Source organism: Piliocolobus tephrosceles, chromosome 10 (assembly GCF_002776525.5).
Source record: "Piliocolobus tephrosceles isolate RC106 chromosome 10, ASM277652v3, whole genome shotgun sequence".
Lineage (NCBI taxonomy): Eukaryota > Metazoa > Chordata > Mammalia > Primates > Cercopithecidae > Piliocolobus > Piliocolobus tephrosceles.
The window spans coordinates 31,721,850-31,742,403 of record NC_045443.1 but is presented as its reverse complement, the minus strand read 5'-3'; the positions used below and the strand labels follow the sequence as shown (position 1 = coordinate 31,742,403).

General features: G+C 41.2%; 1 protein-coding gene across 6 annotated transcripts in view; it reads left to right on the top strand.

Annotated features, from left to right (window-relative positions):
• AMN1 (antagonist of mitotic exit network 1 homolog) overlaps positions 1–20,554 on the top strand; it is a 62,154-nt gene that overhangs the window by 36,122 nt on the left and 5,478 nt on the right. For all 6 annotated transcript variants that reach the window (XM_023208966.3, XM_023208965.2, XM_023208961.3 and 3 more), the window contains one exon: positions 7,492–7,603. In XM_023208966.3, the coding sequence (XP_023064734.2) occupies positions 7,492–7,603 (112 nt within the window). The remainder of the gene's footprint in view (positions 1–7,491; positions 7,604–20,554) is intronic.

The following is a 20,554-nucleotide window of genomic DNA, read 5'->3' as shown; positions in this document are numbered from 1 at the left end:
TATTTATTTATTTATTTATTTATTTATTTATTTATTTATTTATTTATGGTGAAACGGAGTCTTGCTCTGTCGCCCAGGCTGGAGTGCAGTGGTGTGATCTCAGCTCACTGCAGTCTCCATGTCCCAAGTTCAAGTGATTCTCCAGCCTCTGTCTCCTAAGTAGCTGGGACTACAGGCATGTGCTAACCACATCCAGCTAATTTTTATATTTTTTAATTAGAGACAGGGTTTTGCCGTGTTAGCCAGGCTGGTCTCAGACTTCTGACCTCAGGTGATACACCCCGCCTTGGCCTCCCAAAGTGCTAGGATTATAGGTGTGAGCCACCATGCCCGACCATAAATACATTTTTTTAAAAAGCCAACTTATTGTAATGGAATGACAATGCCATGTTTTTGCCAAAATATTTATCCTTGAGTTATTGCCCAAAGAGATTCTTTTTTGTGATCTTACATATCTGGGTCTTGGTAGCATATATATTTTTTAAATATTTTATTAAGAACCATGTTAGGCTGGGCATGGTGACTTATACCTATAATCCCAGCACTTTGGGAGGCCGAGACAGGTGGATCACCTGAAGTCAGGAGTTCAAGACCAGCCTGGCCAACATGGAAAAACCCCATCTCTACTAAAAATACAAAAATTAGCTGGGCATGGTGGCAGGTACCTGTAATCCCAGCTACTTGGGAGGCTGAGGCAGAAGAATCGCTTGAACCTGGGAGGTGGGAGGTTTCAGTCAGCCGAGATTGCACCATTGCACTCCAGCCTGGGCAACAGGAGTGAAACTCTATCTTGAAAAGAAAAAAAAAAAGAAAGAAATTACCATATTATTATTATACCAAGTTTTGAATTCCAAGTTGCATCCTAAATGCAGGAGCAGTAATTTTTGGTATTTTAAGTGCAAACATTTGTCGAGCACTTACTGCTATGCCAGGCTGTATACTAACTGCATTATATTCACTAGGTTATGTAATGCTTACAACATTATCCTGTAATTACTATAATTTTAAATAAAGTTCTCAGTTAAGTTGGTTTATCACCTTCAAATAAAGCCACCAAGAAATTAGTTGTTATGCATGATAGTAAACATACTGACAAATTTACCTCAGCATTATAGAATTAAGAGCCCCAACCTAAGCAGAATGAGAACAAAATGCAATAACCTACAGTAAGTGTTGGTGACTGTAGTGCCATATCATTACATTTTTTATTTTTTCAGTTTTCCAAAGATTATTCCAAAGTGCCAAAACATTTTAATGGAAATTTATTGGAAATTTATTAGAATTTAATGCCTTCCTTAAACAAAGTAGAGTGAATATACTTTTAAAAAAATTGTTTTGTTTTGTTGAGACAGGGTCTTGTTATGTTGCCCATGCTGGTCTCAAACTCCTGGCCTCAGTGATCCCCGTGTCTTGACCTCCTAAAGTGCTGGATCACTACAGGTGTGAGCCACATGCTTGGTTTATAGCATCCTCTGACTCAAACTGAAGGACAAACTTAAATTTTGTTTTTTGAGACAGGGTCTTGTTCTGTCATCCAGGGTGGAGTACACGGGCCCTATCATGGTTTATGGCAGCCTTGACTGCCCTGGCTCAAGCAGTCCTCCCACCTCAGCTTCCTGAATAGCTGGGGCTACATGTATGTGCCACCACTCCTGGCTACTTTTTTATTTTTTGTAGAGCCGGGTCTTGCCATGTTGCCCAGGATGATCTCAAACTCCTGGACTCAAGCAGTTCTCCTGCCTTGGCTTCCCAAAGTGCTGGAATTATAGGTATAAGCCACCATGTCTGGCCTAAATTTTTTTTTCTTTTTTGTTTTTGAGACAGAGTTTTGCTTTTGTGGCCCAGGCTGGAGTGCAATGGTGCGATCTCAGCTCACTGCAACCTCCGCCTCCCAGGTTCAAGCAATTCTCCTGCCTCAGCCTCCCAAGTAGCTAGGATTACAGGCAGCTGCCACCACGTCCAGCTAATTTTTGTATTTTTAGTAGAGCCAGGGTTTCACCATGTTGGCCAGGCTGGTCTCAAACACTTGATTTCAGGTGATCCACCCTCCTTGGCCTCCCAAAGTACTGGGATTACAGATGTGAGCCACTGCACCCAGCCCTAACTTTTTTTTTTTCAACTGACTACTCTCATAAGTAATGCAGAGGCCTACCTTTCATCACATTTTAATCTGTTGCTTTTAATTTGTTCTATTCTGGGAAATTAAATTATTAATGTTGCTAAATTATTTATAATTTGGAAATCAATTTGATTAAAGGTCTAAGGACCTTTCCTAAAGATTGACAAGAAGCCAAATGTGGTAGCTCACTTCTGTAATTTCAGCACTTTGGGAGGCCAAGGCAAGTGGATCCCTTGAGTCCAGGAGTTCACAAACAGCCTGGGCAACATAGTGAAACCTTGTCCCTATGAAAAATACAGGCTGGGCACGGTGGCTCACGCCTGTATTCCCAGCACTTTGGGAGGCCAAGGCGGGTAGATCACCTGAGGTTGGGAGTTTGAGACCAGCCTGACCAACATGGAGAAACCCTGTCTCTACTAAAAATACAAAATTAGCCAGGTGTGGTGGTGCAGGCCTGTAATCCCAACTACTCGAGAGGCTGAGGCAGGAGAATCGCTTAAACCCAGAAGGCAGAGGTTGTGGTGAGCTGAGATCGCACCACTGCACTTCAGCCTGGGCAACGAGAGCAAAACTCCATCTAAAAAAAAAAAGAAAAATACAAAAATTGGCCAGACGTGGTGGCTCACGCCTGTAATCCCAGCCCTTTGGGAGGCCAAGGCTGAGGCAGGTGAATCACGTGAGGTCGGGAGTTCGGAGACGAGCCTGACCAACATGGAGAAACCCCGTCTCTACTGAAAATACAAAATTAGCTGGGTGTGGTGGTGCATGCTACTCAGAAGGCTAAGGCTTGAACCTGGGAGGTAGAGGTTGCAGTGAGCTGAGATCGTGCCATTGCACTCAGCCTGGGCAACAAAAGTGAAACTCCATCTAAAAAAAAAAAAAAAAAATAATTAGCCAGAGGTGGTGGTGCATGCCCGTACTCCCAGCCACTCAGGAGGCTGGGGTGGGGAGATCAATTGAACTTGGGAGGTTGAGGCTACAGTGAACCGTGTTTGTACCACTGCACTCCAACTTGGGGAACAGAGTGAGACGTTGTCTCAAAAAAATTAAAAAATTATAATATTAAAGAAAAAAAGATCGACAAGCACTCAGTACAAACTTACGTTACAACATTTGCAAATATCATGATCGTTTCTGAAATCTCTGTTGATCATTGTGTTCATCATTTTGTTTATTTTATCCTCAGCTTTTAATACAATTCCAGATACGTGGTAGTACCTCGATAAATGTTATCACATTTTTGGCCTTATATTATAGTCATTTCGTAAGTTTCTATAAAAATCCTTATAATTAAATTTTAATTTGCAGTATAAAATTTCATTTATTAATAAATATTTATTAAGTATTTACTGTTCTAGATCCTGGCATATCAGAGAACAGACTGTCCATATAATGTAACATACTTTACTTGTTTTTTATTGTTGGTAATTCAGATTATTTCTGGTTTTTAACTATTAGAAATAATTATATATTGGGACAATCACTTTTCCTTCCATGGCTATAATGAACTCCCCAAAATGGAACAAATGGATTAATAGGTATGAATACTTTTTTAACAGTCCTAAATTGTTTTCCATAAAAGTTATGCTATGAGTATGCAATTTCAGTAAGACCCTAATCTGCCAGAATTATTTTCTTTTTTTTAATGCCTTCATTTAATTTTGTTGTTGTTGTTGTTGTTTTTGAGACAGAGTTACACTTTGTCACTCAGGCTGGTATGCAGTGATCTCGGCTCACTGCAACTTCCACCTTCCAGGTTCAAGCGAGTCTTCTGCCTCAGCTTCCCAAGTAGCTGGGATTACAGGTGCAGACCACCACACCCAGCTAATTTTTGTACTTTTAGTAGAGATGGGGTTTCACTGTGTTGGCCACGCTGGTCTTGAACTCCTGACCTCAGGTGATCTGCCCACCTTGGCCTCCCAAAGTGCTGGATTTGTTCTTTTTCTAAAATAATGTTACAGCTGGGTGCAGTAGCTCACGCCTGTAATCCCAACACTTTGAGAGGCGAGGCGGGTGGATCACTTGAGGTCAGAGTTTGAGGCCAGCCTGACCAACGTGGTGAAATCTTGTCTCTACTAAAAATACAAAAATTAGCCAGGCATGGTCGCACACACCTGTAATCACAGCTACTCGGGAGGCTGAGGCAGAAGAATCACTTGAACCCTGGAAGTGGAGGTTGCAATGAGCCAAGACTGCTCCATTGCACTCCAGCCTGGGCAACAAGAATGACACTCTGTCTCAAAAAAAAATAAAGTAAAATAAAATAAAATAATGTTACATCTAAAGCCATGCTCAATTATTCTCCCTTTCTGCCTTCAGAGGTAACCACTATCCTAAATATGATTATGTATCTCTCCTTGCATGTTTGGATACCTTTTCTTTTTTTCCTTCCTGTGGACCCTGCTCAGACAGAAATGGATACTTTTTCTATTATGTATAAATCCATAAATACGATATAGCCTTGTTTTATATGTTTTCAAATTTTACATAATAGCTTCATAATATATGTCCCTTTACAATTTGTGTTATTCAAAATTATGTTTTCTGAAATTTTTCAGGTGTAATTGAGGTATAATTTACATATAAGAAAATTCATTTTATGTGCATAGTTGGATAAATTTTGGTAGTTGTTATACAGCCATATAACCACCACCACAATTGATATATAGAACATTTTCATCACCCTAAAAAATTGTCTGTTTTCTCTGTGGTTTTATTTTGTTTTTTTGTCTCTAGTCCTTTGTACTTGATCTTCTTCTGTGACCCTCTCTTAGGCAACCACTGATTTACTTTGTCATTGTTTTGGCTTTTCTATAAGTGTATATAAATTCAACTTTATATAAATATAATGTTATATAAATGGAATTCTGCAGAATATAATATAGTACTTTGGTTTTTATTTCTTTATTTTACTTCCTTCACTTAGCATAGTGTTTGCGAGATTGATCCGTGTTGTTGCCTATGTTAATATTTCATTTCTTTTTTTTTTTTTTCGAGATGGAGTCTCGCTCTGTTGCCCAGGCTGGAGTGCAGTGGCATGATCTTGGCTCACTGCAACCTCCATCTCCCAGGTTCAAATGATTCTCCTGCCTCAGCCTCCCGAGTAGCTGGGAATACAGGCACATGCCACCACACCCAGCTATTTTTTTTTTTTGTATTTTTAGTAGAGACAGGGAGTTTCACCATGTTAGCCAGGATGGTCTTGATCTTCTGACCTCGTGATCTACCCACCTCGGCCTCCCAAAGTGCTAGGAGTACAGGGGTGAGCCACCGCGCTCAGCCCCTTCTTATTGCTGAGTAGTATTCCATAGTATGGATATGCCATAATTTATTTATAATTTTACCATGTGATGCAAAGATAAATAGCTGGGATTTAATTAAACTTAAAAGAGCTTTTGCACAGCAAAAGGAACAGTCAGCAGAGTAAACAGATAACCCACAGAGTGGGAGAAAAATCTTCACAATCTATACATCTGACAAAGGACTAATATCCAGAATCTAGAACAAACTCAAATTAGCAAGAAAAAAGCAAACAGTCCCATCAAACAGTGGGCTAAGAACATGAATAGACAATTCTCAAAAGAAGATATACAAATGGCCAACAAACATTAAAAAAAGCTCAACATCACTAATGATTGGGGAAATACAAATCAAAACCATAATGCGATACCACCTCACTCCTGTAAGAATGGCCATAATCAAAAAAATCAAAAAATAATAGATGTTGGTGTGCATGCAGTGAACAGGGAACACTTCTACACTGCTGGTGGGAATGTGAACTAGCACAGCCGCTATCGAAACAGTGTGGAGATGCCTTACATAACTAAAAGTAGAAGTACCATTCGATCCAGCAATCCCACTACTGGGTGTCTACCCAGAGAAACAGAAGTCATTATACGAAAAAGATACTTGCACACACATGTTTATAGCAGCATAATTTGCAATTGCAAAAATGTGCAACCAACCCAAATGCCCATCAATCAACGAGTGGATACAGAAACTGTGGTAAATGTATACAATGGAATACTACTCAGCCATAAAAACAAATGAATAAATGGCATTCACAGCAACCTGGATGGGATTGGAGACTATTCTTCTAAGTGAATTAACTCAGGAATGGAAAAGCAAACGTCATATGTTCTCACTTATAAGTAGGAGACAAACTGTGATGATGCAAAGGCATAAGAATGACACAATGGACTTTGGGGACTCAGGGGGAAAGGGTGGGAAGGAGGTGAGGGGTAAATGACTAAAAATCGGGTTCTGTGTATACTGCTTGGTTGATGGGTGCACCAAAATCTCACAAATGACCACTAAAGAACTTATGTAACCAAATACCACCTGTTCCCCAAAAACCTACGGAAATTTTTAAAAAATTAAAAAATAATTTTATCATTTGATGAACATTTGGGTTGTTGCCAATTTTGGACTGTTAGGAATACTGCTACAGACATTTGCATGCAAACCTCTGTGAAGACATATGTTTTCATTTTTCTTGGGTAAATGCCTATGAGTGAAATTGCTGGGTCATATAGCAAATACATGTTTTTTAAAATACAGTATCTTTATAAGATACTACCATACTGTTTGCCAGAGGGTCTGAACTAACATGTTTGAGATTTATGTCTATTAATACAAGTAGATATTTTTCATTTTAGCTGTTTTCCCTTATTCTATTTATAAAGCATTGATTTTCCTGTTCTCCACTTTTTTTTACCATTACAAGTAATACTACAAAAGGCGTATTTATAAATTGTTTCCTTGTGCACATGTAGAAGAGATTCTCTGTAATATGTATCAACAATTGGAATTGCTGGGTTCTGGGGCATACTCATCTTCAGCTTTAATAGATATTACACATTACTTTATAAAATGGTTGGGGCCGGGCGCAGTGGCTCAAGCCTGTAATCCCAGCACTTTGGGAGGCCGAGACGGGCGGATCACGAGGTCAGGAGATCGAGACCATCCTGGCTAACATGGTGAAACCCTGTCTCTACTAAAAAATACAAAAAACTATCTGGGCAAGGTGGCGGGCGTCTGTGGTCCCAGCTACTTGGGAGGCTGAGGCAGGAGAATGGCGTAAACCCAGGAGGCAGAGCTTGCAGTGAGCTGAGATCCGGCCACTGCACTCCAGCCTGGGCGACAGAGCAAGACTCCGTCTCAAAAAATAAAATAAAATAAAATGGTTGGGCATTTAACTTTTTAAGCTGCTCCGTCCAAATTACTTCAGACTTACATTCGTCTTTTCTATATACTTTTTCTTGCAAGTAGATACCTGGTTCTTTTTGTATCAGAATGTTTCTCAAAATTGTTCATACTGTTATTATAGATCTTTGTCTTCATTTGACTTTATTTTCTTTATTTTTGCATAGGAGATTCATATGGGACATTGTGTAAATCTGACTGATGGGGCTGTAGAAGCTATCCTTACTTACTGTCCTCAGATACGTATATTACTCTTCCATGGATGCCCCTTGATAACAGGTTAGTGCGTTAGATTGCTTGGGTTCAAATCCTGGCTTCATCTTTTACTAACTGTGTGACCTTGAGTACATTACTTAACCCATTTCATTATTCAGTTTCCTCATCTGTAAAACAGGCATAATGAGAGTACCTACCTCATAAGTACTATGTCATGATTATCTGACAATTCTTTTTTTTTTTTTATTTTTTATTTTTTGGGAGACGGAGTCTCGCTCTGTCACCCAAGCTGGAGTGCAGTGGCGCAATCTCAGCTCACTGCAACCTCCACCTCCTGGGTTCAAGCAATTCTCCTGCCTCAGCCTCCTAAGTAGGTGGGACTACAGGCACATGCCACCATGCCAGGCTAAGTTTTTTTGTGTTTTTAGCAGAGACGGGATTTCCCCATGTTGCCCACACTGGTCTCGAACTCCTGAGCTCAGGCAATCCACCTGCCTCGGCCTCCCAGAGTGCTAGGATTATAGACGTGAGCTGCTGTGCCTGGCCTCTGACAACTCTTTATATGATGGCCTTGCACATAGTAAGAGCTCAATAAATGTTAGTCATGATAACGATAAATGAAGGTGGTGGCCAGTGCTCAATAAATATTAGCTATGAAGAGGATTATGATGGCAGCAGTGGTTGTGTTCATGATCTTGAACATGATGCTTTATGTAAACAATAAGAAAATTTCAAGTTTTTATTACATCTATCAAATACACTAAATGACTTGTTAACTATTATCAAACTGCAGATATCAGGATCAGAATAGCCGGGCGTGGTGGCTCATGCCTATAACCCCAGTACTTTGGGAGGCCAAGGCGGGTGGATCACCTGAGGCCAGGAGTTTGAGACCACTAGGCCAGGCCTAGTGGTATGCACCTGTAATCCCAGCTACTCAGGAGATTGAAGCAGGAGAATCGCTTGAACTTGGGAGGTGGAGGTTGCAGTGAGCTGAGATCGCACCACTGCACTCCAGCCTGGGCAACAAGAGCGAAACTCTGTCTCAAACAAACAAACAAACAAAAAAGGTCAGAATAATTTGGACTCTTAGACTCTTCACTGGAGGAGAACAAAATAGCAATAGCCTATTTTGCCTGTATAAGAGCCATGGTATATATCCTCCTACCCTAGAAACCGTGGCACCCTTTCATATTACCCCTATAATAGGTCCCACACTGTAATATATACTGGATCTAACTTGTAAATCAGTAGGTATGCCCAGTTCTTCCAGCTTATTTCTCTTATTACAGTGTAAACAATTAGTCTTTTTTTTTTTTTGAGACGGTCTTGCTCTGTCGCCCAGGCTGGAGTGCAGTGGTGCAGTCTTGGCTCACTGCAACCTCTGCCTTCCAGGTTCAAGTGATTCTCCTGCCTCAGCCTCCCAAGTAGCTAGGACTACAGGCGCATGTCACCACATCCAAGTAATTTTTGTATTTTTAGTAGAGATGGGGTTTCACCATATTGGCCAGGCCAGGCTCCTGACCTCATGATCCACCCGCTTCAGCCTCCCAAAGTGCTGGGATCACAGGCGTGAGCCACCATGCCCAGCCAGTCTAAACAATTATTCTGTAGGTTCAGTTATTATCCTGGAAGTTCCTTTGACAACTTCTCTTTTATTTTTAGGAAGTTCCTTTGACAACTTCTTACTTTTATTTTTAGGTTTCCAGCCTTGGTTAAGGCTGTAACCATAGATTGTATCTGGGTATCAGTAACATCTGTAGTGAAGATTAGATCTTACTTTATGCAAAGACATTTCTTAAGAAACTGGAGCCAGCAAGGACACTGGTGGCTGGGTGCGGTGGCTTATAACTGTAATCCCAGCACTGTGGGAGGCTAAGGCGGGTAGATCACTTGAGCCTGGGACGTTGAGGCTGCAGTGAGCCATGATCACCCCACTGCACTCCAGTCTGGGTAACAGAGTGAGACCCTGTGTCAAAAAAAGAAAGAAAGAAAGAAAAAAGAAAACAAGAAACTGTTAACTGGGGTTAGCTCCACAGAAAGTTGTAAAGGAACAAGAGTAGGAAAAAGATGTCATTGTATACCCTTTTATATCTTTTGAATTTTATATCAAGTGGATTATTTTTAAGCTATTAAAAATTAATTGGTTGGGCATGGTGGCTGTCACCACACAGATGATCCCTGACTTAAAATGATCAATTTATAGTTTTTTGACTTTACAATGGTGCAAAAGCCATATGCATTCAGTAGAAGCCATACTTCAAGAACCTAGGCAACCATTTTTTTCACTTTCAGTATAATATTCAATAGATTACATGAGATAGTCAACACTTTATTAAAAAATAGGCTTTGTGTCAGATAATTGTGCCCACCTGTAGGCTAATTTAAGTGTTCTGAGCATGTAGGCTAGGCTAAGCTATATTGTTCAGTAAGTTAGGTATATTGAACGCATTTTCGACTTTGTGTATTTTTGACTTATAATGAGTTTATCAGGGTATAACCCCATCATAAATTGAGAAGCATCTGTAGAGAGAAGCAACAAATACCAATTTTCTTTTTTCTTTTTTTGAGGCAGAATCTCACTCTGTCACCCAGGCTGGAGTGCAGTGGCACGATCTTGGCTCACTGCAACCTCCACCTCCTGGATTCAAGTGCTTCTCCTGCCTCAGCCTCCCAAGTAGCTGGGATTACAGGCTTGCACCACCCTGCCCAGCTAATTTTTGTATTTTTAATAGAGACAGGGTTTCACCATGTTGGCCAGGCTGGTCTTGAACTCCTGACCTCAGGTGATCCACCTGCCTCAGTCTCCCAAAGTGCTGGGATTACAGGCGTGAATCACCATCCCTGGCCTAAATACCAGTTTTCAAGTCTGGAAAATATACTGCAGTAGTTAATCAGATTTTCAAACCAAGGAGTCGTTTGAGATAAATTATGTCATTATAGAGATCACTAGTAACCAAAGATATGTTAACAGATGATGGATTTAAGATAAATGCCTAGTTGGTTTGATTCCAGACACCAGGAAAGCTTAATTACACTAAATGATTAATGAGTGCAGTGAGCTTAATCACACTAAATGATTGCAATGAGCTGAGATCGAGTCATTGCACTCCAGCTTGGGCAACAAGAGTGAAACTCCATTTCCAAAACCAAAAAACAAATGTGGTTGAGCATCCTTTTTTTTCTTTCTTTCTTTCTTTTTTTTTATTTAAGACTGAGTCTCGCTCTCCCGCCCAGGGTGGAGTTCAGTGGTGCAATCTCGACTCACTGCAACCTCTGCCTCCCAGGTTCAAGTGATTCTTCTGCCTCAGCCCCCTAAGTAGCTGGGATTACAGATGCCCACCATCACGCCCGGCTAATTTTTGTATTTTTAGTAGAAATCATGTTTCACCATGTTGGCCAGGCTGTTCTCGAACTCCTGACTTCAGGTGATCCGCCCACCTTGGCCTCCCAAAGTGCTGGGATTACAAGCGTGAGTCACCGTGCCCAGCTGGTTAAGCGTGCTATAGTGGAAATAATTTGAAGTCATGGTATTAACTAAATTTTCATTAAAGAGCAGGGGAAGAATGATCCTTCAATGGACAGCTTTGGAGGGACCAAGGGAGACAAAAGTAGAGTTGCTGTTAATGTTGTACCTTAAGAGCAATCCTTATTCAACATACAAATTAAAATACCATTATAATCCAGGCACAGTGGCTCACCCCTGTAATCCTAACACTTTGGGAGGCTGAGGTGGGTGGATCACTTGAGGTCAGGAGTTCAAGACCAGCCTGGCCAACATGGTGAAACCCTGTGTCTACTAAAAATACAAAAATTAGCTGGGTGTGATTCTGGGTGCATGTAATCCCAGCTACTTGGGAGGCTGAGGCAGGAGAATTGCTTGAACCTGGAAGGCAGAGGTTGCAGTGAGCCAAGATCATCTTACTCCACTCCAGGCTGGCAACAGAGTGGGACTCCATATCAAAAATATATATAGAGAGAGAAAACAAAATTTATAAAAATCTAAAAGATATATGATATAAATGTAACTCACTAAAGAAGCATCTTAGATTTTGTATTCCCCGTATATTTCAGAGCAATTCTATTGGTTTTACCTTCATATTTTTATGTTGATGATGAGAAAACACTTTACCATTTGTAGGTTTCAGTAATTGAAATAATACTTTCTGGTAGTATTTTTCAAATATACCCCAGGACCCATTTACGTTCTTAAAAATTATTGAGGATCCCAGGCAGGGTGCAGTGGCTCATGCCTGTAATCCCAGCACTTTGGGAGGCCGAGGCGGGCGGATCACGAGGTCAGGAGATCGAGACCATCCTGGCTAACTGGTGAAACCCTGTCTCTACTAAAAATACAAAAAAATTAGCCGGGCATGGTAGCGGGCATCTGTAGTCCCAGCTACTTGGGAGGCTGAGGCAGGAGAATGGCGTGAACTTGGGAGCCAGAGCTTGCAGTGAGCTGAGATCGTGCCACTGCACTCCAGCCTGGGCGACAGAGGGAGACTCTGTTTCAAAAAAAAAATCATTGAGGATCCCAAAGAGTTTTGTTTATGTATATTTGTTAAATTAAAATTTGTGTTAAAACAGATAAATTTTTAATAGACATTCATTTTTTTAAAATCATAAATCTGTTACCTAGAAAAGAGATATATTTGCACTCAGATCATCACTTTTCAGATCATTGTGGATACTCTTCTTTGATACCCCAAAACTCAGCAAGTGGTAATTTCTTATGGGTTGTTGCAATGTGGAAGTTGAAAACATATCAATGAACTTTTCATACATTTGTGTTATGATCCACTAATCTGTTTTGAATTTTAAGTTGATCTTTACCAATGCATGATTTTGTAACATCATGCACTGGCAGTCTGGAAAATATTGGTTCTCCGAGTTATACAGATCTTTTAAATATTGACACATTTTATTATCCAAAACAAAAATCAATTGTTAATATCATGACTGATGTTATTAGAAAGGTCCTGGATAGCTGTCAAGATCACAGTGGCAGCTATGAGGCTTCCAAAATTCACTTGAAAGCCAAAGCTTTATCACTGACAACAATTTCTGTCATTTGTTTTCTTTGAAATGACAGCCTTGGCCGGGCACGGTGGCTCACGCCTGTAATCCCAGCACTTTGGGAGGCCGAGGCGGGCGGATCATGAGGTCAGGAGATCAAGACCATCCTGGCTAACACAGTGAAACCCCGTCTCTACTAAAAATACAAAAAAGTTAGCCAGGTGTGGTGGTGGGCACCTGTAGTCCCAGCTACTCAAGAGGCTGAGGCAGGAGAATGGCATGAACCCAGGAGGCGGAGCTAGGAGTGAGCCGAGATCGAGCCACTGCACTCCAGCCTGGGCAACAGAGCGAGACTCCATCTCAAAAAAAAAAAAAAAGAAATGACAGCCTCATTTCTTCTATTTTCATGAAATAGTCTGTCAAGTACTCAAATAAGAATAACCTTACACTGTAGTCATTGTATTAGTCCATTTTCTCCCTGCTGATACAGACATACCCAAGACTGGGTAACTTATAAAGAAAAAGAGGTTGAATGGTCTCACAGTTCCATGTGGCTAGGGAAGCCTCACAATCATGGCTGAAGGCGAAAGGCTCATCTTACATGGCGGCAGGCAAGACAGAATGAGAGCCAAGAGAAAAGGGTTTCCCCTTTTAAAACCGTCAGATCTCATGAGACTTATTTATCACAAGAACAGCACAGGAAAGACTTGCCCCCATGATTCAATTACCTCCCACTGGGTCCCTCTCACGACACATGAGAATTGTGGGACCTACAATTCAAGATGAGATTTGGGTGGTGACACAGCAAACTGTATCAGTCATTCTTTTAAAAAGTAAAAATGGTGTTCCATGAAAAAAGTAACTAGTTCAGTTCAAAACCCTGAAAGGGCCTCAGACTATAGAATATGCAGACTACACTTTGGGAACCACTGCTTTATGGTCAAGAAAAATTATCAGTCACCTTCAGCATTTGCAACAAGAATAGCATATCATTTTCTGGCCAGGTACAGTAGCTCATGCCTGTAGTCCCGCACTTTGGGAGGCCAAGGCAGTCAGATCACTTGAGATTAGGAATTTGAGACCAGCCTGGCCAATATGGTGAAACCCTGTCTCTACTAAAAATACAGAAATTAGCTGGGCATGGTGGCGCATGCCTGTAATCCCAGCTACTCTGGTGGCTAAGGCAGGAGGATCACTTGAGCCTGGGAGGCAGAGGTTGCAGTTAGCCAAGATGGTGCCACTGCACTCCAGCCTGAGTGACAGAGTGAGACTTTGTCTCAAAAAAAAAATAGCATACCCCTTTCAAATCACTTCTTATATTTTTGTGTGGTTGCCAGAAGTGGTAGAGGTAGACACTGAAATGGCAGGAGTTCAAAATATTTGGAATAAAAATATTTTTGACCTGGAAGATCACAGTTGGCAAATGCTGGACTAGGTGATACTGTTACATAAATTATCTAAAAATGACCTTTGGGGCCCCATGTTGTTTACTTCTTCACAGCAACCAGAACTGTTAGCTCAAAAGCCCATCAGCACCAAATCAAATTTTTACACATCCAATTGTTTATAGCCTACATAACCAAATTATTAGCCATCTAGAGCCCACCTGCTTTACATACCCTGCAAACTACACTCAACATCTACGATCCATAGATAAAAACCCCAGGCTATAAAAGACCCCAACCCACTGCTGCCCTATGGAGCTCTCTAACCTAGAGACCTCCCAGTCTTGCTGCTAAACAACATCATGACACATACACCCTCTCTAGTCCTCCAGGAATGCTCTTACCCTGCTCCTTCTGGGCAGCGGCCACCCTATACTGTTGTTGCCTTTGGAAGCTCTCATGCTGTGAGGAACTTCCTGGCATACAAACCTGTCAAAGCGCTGTCCAAAAAGAGCTTGTTGTGTCCCACTGCCACCTTGTGGTCACATCTTTTTCTTTGTTCTGCCCTGAAATCCTTCAGATTCACTACAGTTACATGGTATGCCATAACATAAAACAAAAAGTGTTTATATGTCCAAAAAGTTTGTGAAGTGCAGCATGCCACTATTATGAGTGTTAATTTGTCAAAGACTGTGAGAAATACTATACCTAAGAAACTGTTTAACTTTATGTGTCCAAGCATTTCCAAATTTCTAGCACAGAACACTTTTTTGATTAACCTAGCCAACCTATTGTTATTTTTCTGATCCCTGATTTCACAGAATAGGAAAGTGAGATATTGAAATGTTATTTGTGGCAGGGTGCGGTGGCTCATGCCTGTAATCCCAGCATTTGGGAGGCCAAGGTGGGTGGATCGCTTGAATGCAGGAGTTTGACACCAGCCTGGGCCACATAGCCAAACCCTGCTTCTATAAAAAAATTTTTTTTAATTAGCTGGGTATGGTGGTGCACGCCTATTAGTCCCAGCTACTCGGGAGGCTGAGGTGGGAGGATCACTTGAGGCCCCAGGAGTTTGAAACCAGCCTGCACAACATTAACTGAGACTCGCTGTCTAATAAAATAATAATAGTGCTAAGACTAGAACCAAAATCTTAAGATATAGTAAAATGAGCACTGATCCCATCCCCACCATCTCTCCAGAACATCAAATAAATCACTTAACTCTTATGGATCTCGACTTTGCCTTGTGCATAATAGCCAATTATCATAACATTGAGAGATCTAATATTAGTAATAATGCAAGAGGCCGGGTGCCGTGGCTCACGCCTGTAATCCCAGAACTTTGCGAGGCCGAGGCAGGTGGATCACTTGAGGTCAGGACTATGATACCAGCCTAACCAACATGGTGAAACCCTGTCTCTACTAAAAATACAAAAATTAGCCAGGCGTGATGGTGTATGCCTGTAATTCCAGCTACTCAGGAGGGTGAGGCAGGAGAATTGCTTGAATGCAGGAAGCAGAGGTTGCAGTAAGCCAAGATCACGCCACTATACTGCAGCCTGAGCAACAAGAGCAAGACTCCGTCTCAAATAAAATAAAATAAAATAAAAATAATGCAAGACTTCATACAATGTATTCAACCTTGAGTCATCACATCAAAAATAAAATAAAAATTTTAAATAGTTCATATAAAATGGCTTTTATTAATAAACTTTCTTTAAAGAGAAAAAAGTTGAAGAAATTTTAACTACCCAGATCATTTCTAGTCTTCCCACTTAACCATCAGTACCCCTAAATCTTCTATAATGCTATATTTTTGCTAACATCATTGAATAGAAGTAAAGTGGGCTAACATGTTCACCTTATATTTGATTTTTAATTTCTTCGTTTTCCAAGGAATATAAATGCTGGTTGTGTTTGTGGGGGTTTTTTGTTTGATACATGGAAGCCCTTTCTTCTTTCATGGCACCTTATATAACATGATTCCTCTTACATATTCATATGATTGCTCGCATATGAGTATTTAAGACTTATTTATATTCTATAGAAAGTATTTACTATACTTGCATATGCACGTGCAATTATCTTGTTACCCTCAAAGCAACGTGACTCCCAAATTAGCACTGCTCACTGTAATTTCCCATCAGATCTCCTGAATTAACCTATTTTCTCAACTATGTCTCTAAGTATTTATAAAATTTCTTAACCTTGGTCAGACTAAAACATAACTTCACATTATGAATTAGGACTTGAAACTGTTATAAGTACTCTGAGTCGGCTTCTGCTGAAGAGATAAAAACTAAGCTGCTATTAGAAATATGAAAATTATAGTTTTGGCTGGGTGCAGTGGCTCATGCCTGTAATCCAGCACTGTGGGGGGACCGAGGCAGGTGGATCACCTGAGTTCAGGAGTTTGAGACCAGCCTGGCCAACATGGTGAAACCCCACCTCTACTAAAAATACAGAAATTAGCCAGGCGTGGTGACGGGCGCCTGTAATCCCAGCTACTCGGGAGGCTGAGACAGAACAATCACTTGAACCTGGGAGGTGGAGGTTGCAGTGAGCCAAGATCGTGCCACTACACTCCAGCCTGGGCAACAAAGAGCAAAACTCCATTACAAAAAAAAAGAAAGAAAGAAAGAAAAATATAGTTTTATAGTTGTTATAACAACATGAAAATAATTTTTAAACTTACTATATCTTTTTTTTTTTTTTTTTTTTTTGAGATGGAGTTTCGCTCTTTGTTGCCCAGGCTGGAGTGCAGTGGCGCAATCTTGGCTCACTGCAACCTCCGTCTCCCGGGTTCAAGCGATTCTCCTGTCCCAGTCTCTCGAGTTGGGATCACAAGCGGGTGCCACCATGCCTGGCCAATTTTTTGTATTTTTAGTAGAGCTAGGCTTTCATCATTTTGGCCAGCCTAGTCTTGAACTCCTGACCTCAGGTGATCTGCCCACCTCGGCCTCCCAAAGTACTGAAATTACAGGTGTGAGCCACCGCACCTGTCCTAAAACTTACCAAAGCATTTTAATTCCATTAGGTCTTCAATGATTATCAGTAAGTTCAACTTACATACCTTTGCTAATCTCCTGCAACAGACATGCATTGCCTTTTCTCATAATTATCTAAGCATATTTCACAGTATTCAAAGACATGGAGGATTTCAGAAGAGCAATAAAGGAGTTAGAGAGTCCTTATGTTTTACCCTGAGAGGCAGGAGAATCCAACAGGAAATCTGCCGCTTTCAATTTAGTTGACTTGAATTTTAATCTTAGGATTTGTTTCAACCTGATTTAAAGGAAAGTTCTTTTTTTTGAGACTGAGTCACTCTGTCGCCCAGGCTGGAGTGCAATGGCACCATCTCAGATTACTGCAACCTCAGCCCCCCAAATAGCTGGGATTAAAGGTGTGCACCACCACGCCTGGCTAATTTTTTTTGTATTTTTTTAGTAGAGATAGGGTTTCACCACGTTGGCCAGGCTGGTCTTGAACTCCTGACCTCAGGTTATCCACCTGCCTCAGCCTCCCAAAGTGCTGGGATTACAGGTGTGAGCCACCGCACCCAGCCAGCAAGTTCTTTACGTAGATTCTGGATAATATAGATGTCAAGATTAGCCACAAAGAGCCAAAACAGTATTTAAAATTTTTATTTATTATTTATTTATTTATAAATAGAGACAGCGTTTCACCGTGTTGGTCAGACTGGTCTCGAATTCTTGGGCTCAAGCGATCCACCCACCTTGGCCTCCCAAAGTGCTGGGATCACAGGCATGAGCTGCCATGCCCAGCCAAAACAGTATTTTAAGACCCAAGTGGTTTGCGTCAGGGTTTCCCTTTAATTAAAGCTGATTCCTTGCTTAAAGGATAACTCATTTTTTTATTTCATATTTTTCTTTATTCTATATTACTCCATTTCCTTGTTATTCATTCATTTCATTCATTACTAATCCTGCATGACATGTTTATTTTTGCCAGATCACTGTAATGAAACACTAGGACTTTGATCATTATTTGTAAAAATGTGTTCAGCCGTACTTTTTTCACTGTGTATTCTATAAAAATGTCTAAATTACATTTTCCTTGAACATTTGAAAAAAATACTTTGTTAAAAGTTTGTATTTCTCAGCCGGGCACGGTGGCTCACGCCTGTAATCCCAGCACTTTGGGAGGCCGAGGCAGGCAGATCACAAGGTCAGGACTTTGACACCAGCCTGGCCAATATAGTGAAACCCCGTCTCTCCTAAAAATACAAAAATTGGCCGGGCGTGGTGGCGGGCGCCTGTAGTCCCAGCTACTTGGGAGGCTGAGGCAGGAGAATCACTTGAATCCGGGAGATGGAAGTTGCAGTGAGCTGAGATGGCACCATTGCACCCCAGCCTGGGTGACAGAGCGAGACTCCATCTCAACAACAACAACAAAAAAGTTTGTATTTCCCATAGTTTCTTCTTCTTCTTGGTGTTCCAAGTGCTCCTACCATGAATCTTTCAAAAAATACTCTCCATCTATATTGTCATAGATTTTTACAGAGGTGGTCAACAGTTCCTTAGAGGTTGGGAGGCAGAACGCTGTACCTTTCCTCACCCATCATAAGGATCAAGTCCTATAAGAAAAGTGAGGTTAATAAGAGAAAGGCGTAACAGGTTTATTTGGTCAAAGATTTATAGGAGACTTCAGAAATGAAGAGCCAAACACCCAGGGAAAACTGCTTGTTTTTATGCTTATGAAGTATGGACAGCCATGTAGAGTTGTGACTGGAGAAGAGAATGAGCTAATAGTAAGAGTGGAGAAACCCAGCAAGGCCTGTTTGTTCAGATTCTTCTTGGCCTTTCTGTGTGACATTCCTTCTTCCAGGGTATAGGGCGGGGTCCACTCTGGAATGAGGGCCTTATGATCTCCTATCCGACAAGGGTACATCAGAGAATTTCTTTATGGCCAGCTCCTGGGCAGAAAGGCTGGGGAAGTTTAGAGTAATATTTGTAGGTTTTATGTCTTCCTTTGGGGAAAAGAGTTCTAGTTTCTGTGACCCACCTTGGGGAAGAGGAATCCTGGTTTCTGTGACTCACTTGGGGAGAATGAAGGGTAAGAGGAGGGCAGGAGAAGGTCAGAGACCTTGGTTCTGAGGCGGATTCTAAGGCCTTCCAATGTCCTTTAGTTCAAAGTACTCAGCATGCCAAAGTGCCATACTTTGGGGAACCCTTTTCTGAGCCCCAACAAGGTCATCTATACAACTCCTTCATTTTAAAGATAAGGGAACAGAGATACAATTGATTTAAGTGGCTTGCCCGACATCTTAGAAATAGTTGATAGAACTGGAAGTAAAACCTAAGTCATCTGAACCACAATCTATAATTCCTTCCTGAGCCTCTAGTGTAAAGTGGCTTAACTGTTACTAGGATAGGGAAACGAATAGGAAGGTGACATCAAGCATCAGTCATGTGATTAGCATCAATGACCCGTTAGCTCTTTTTCAGCCTGGAGAGTATGTGTTTCTTTTTTCTTCTTTTCTTTTTTTTTTGAGACGGAGTCTCAGTCACCTAGGCTGGAGTGCAGTGGTGCAATCTCGGCTCACTGCAAGCTCCGCCTCCCAGGTTCACGCCATTCTCCTGCCTCAGCCTCCTGAGTAGCTGGGACTACAGGCACCCACCACTACGCCCGGCTAATTTTTTTGTATGTTTAGTAAAGACAGGTTTCACCGTGTTAGCCAGGATGGTCTTGATCTCCTGACCTCGTGATCTGCCCATCTCGGCCTCCCAAAGTGCTAGGATTATAGGCATGAGCCACCACACCCGGCCAAGAGAGTATGTGTTTCTATAAAATGTTCTGCCAAGGGATTATGAAATACTTAGCGACCCCATAGTTTTTCCCTGTAGCATAATGAAGGCATTGAATATTCTTATTTAAACCCACATTCCTAAATACTCTATCTTTATAGGAAGAAGCTGCCTAAGGAGACTAATATAATACTGCCATCTGGCATCAAAAATTTTAAATTACATAAAAACGTTCCATGCTTACTATTGGAGGGAAAAGCATCTTCCTATAATGTGCAATAGTGAATTCCCACATAAGAGTGACAAATGTAGACAGAAGACAAATATTTATATATAATGTTTGATAACTAACATATTCACAACTTGGAAAAATGCCAAAATTATTGTAGATATACCAGCTAAAATGAAATTGGGAAGTGTTGGCTGGGTGCGGTGGCTCACACCTGTAATCCCAGCACTTTGGGAGGCCAAGGCGGGCAGATCATGAGGTCAAGAGATCGAAACCATCCTGGCCAACATGGTGAAACTCTGTCTCTAAAAATACAAAAATTAGCTGGGCATGGTGGCACGCACTTGTAGTCCTAGCTACTTGGGAGACTGAGGCAGGAGAATCGCTTGAACCTGGGAGGCAGAGGTTGCAGTGAGCCGAGAACATGCCACTGCACTCCAGCCTGGCGACAGAGTGAGACTCCATCTCAAAAAACAAGAAAGAAATTGGGAAGTGTTAAGTCTCTAATTTTGTTCTTTTTCAAAATTCTATTGACTGTTCTGGGTCCCTCCAATTCTCATACAAATATTAGAATCATCAATTTCTTGTTGTTGTTGTTGTTGTTGTTGTTGAGACA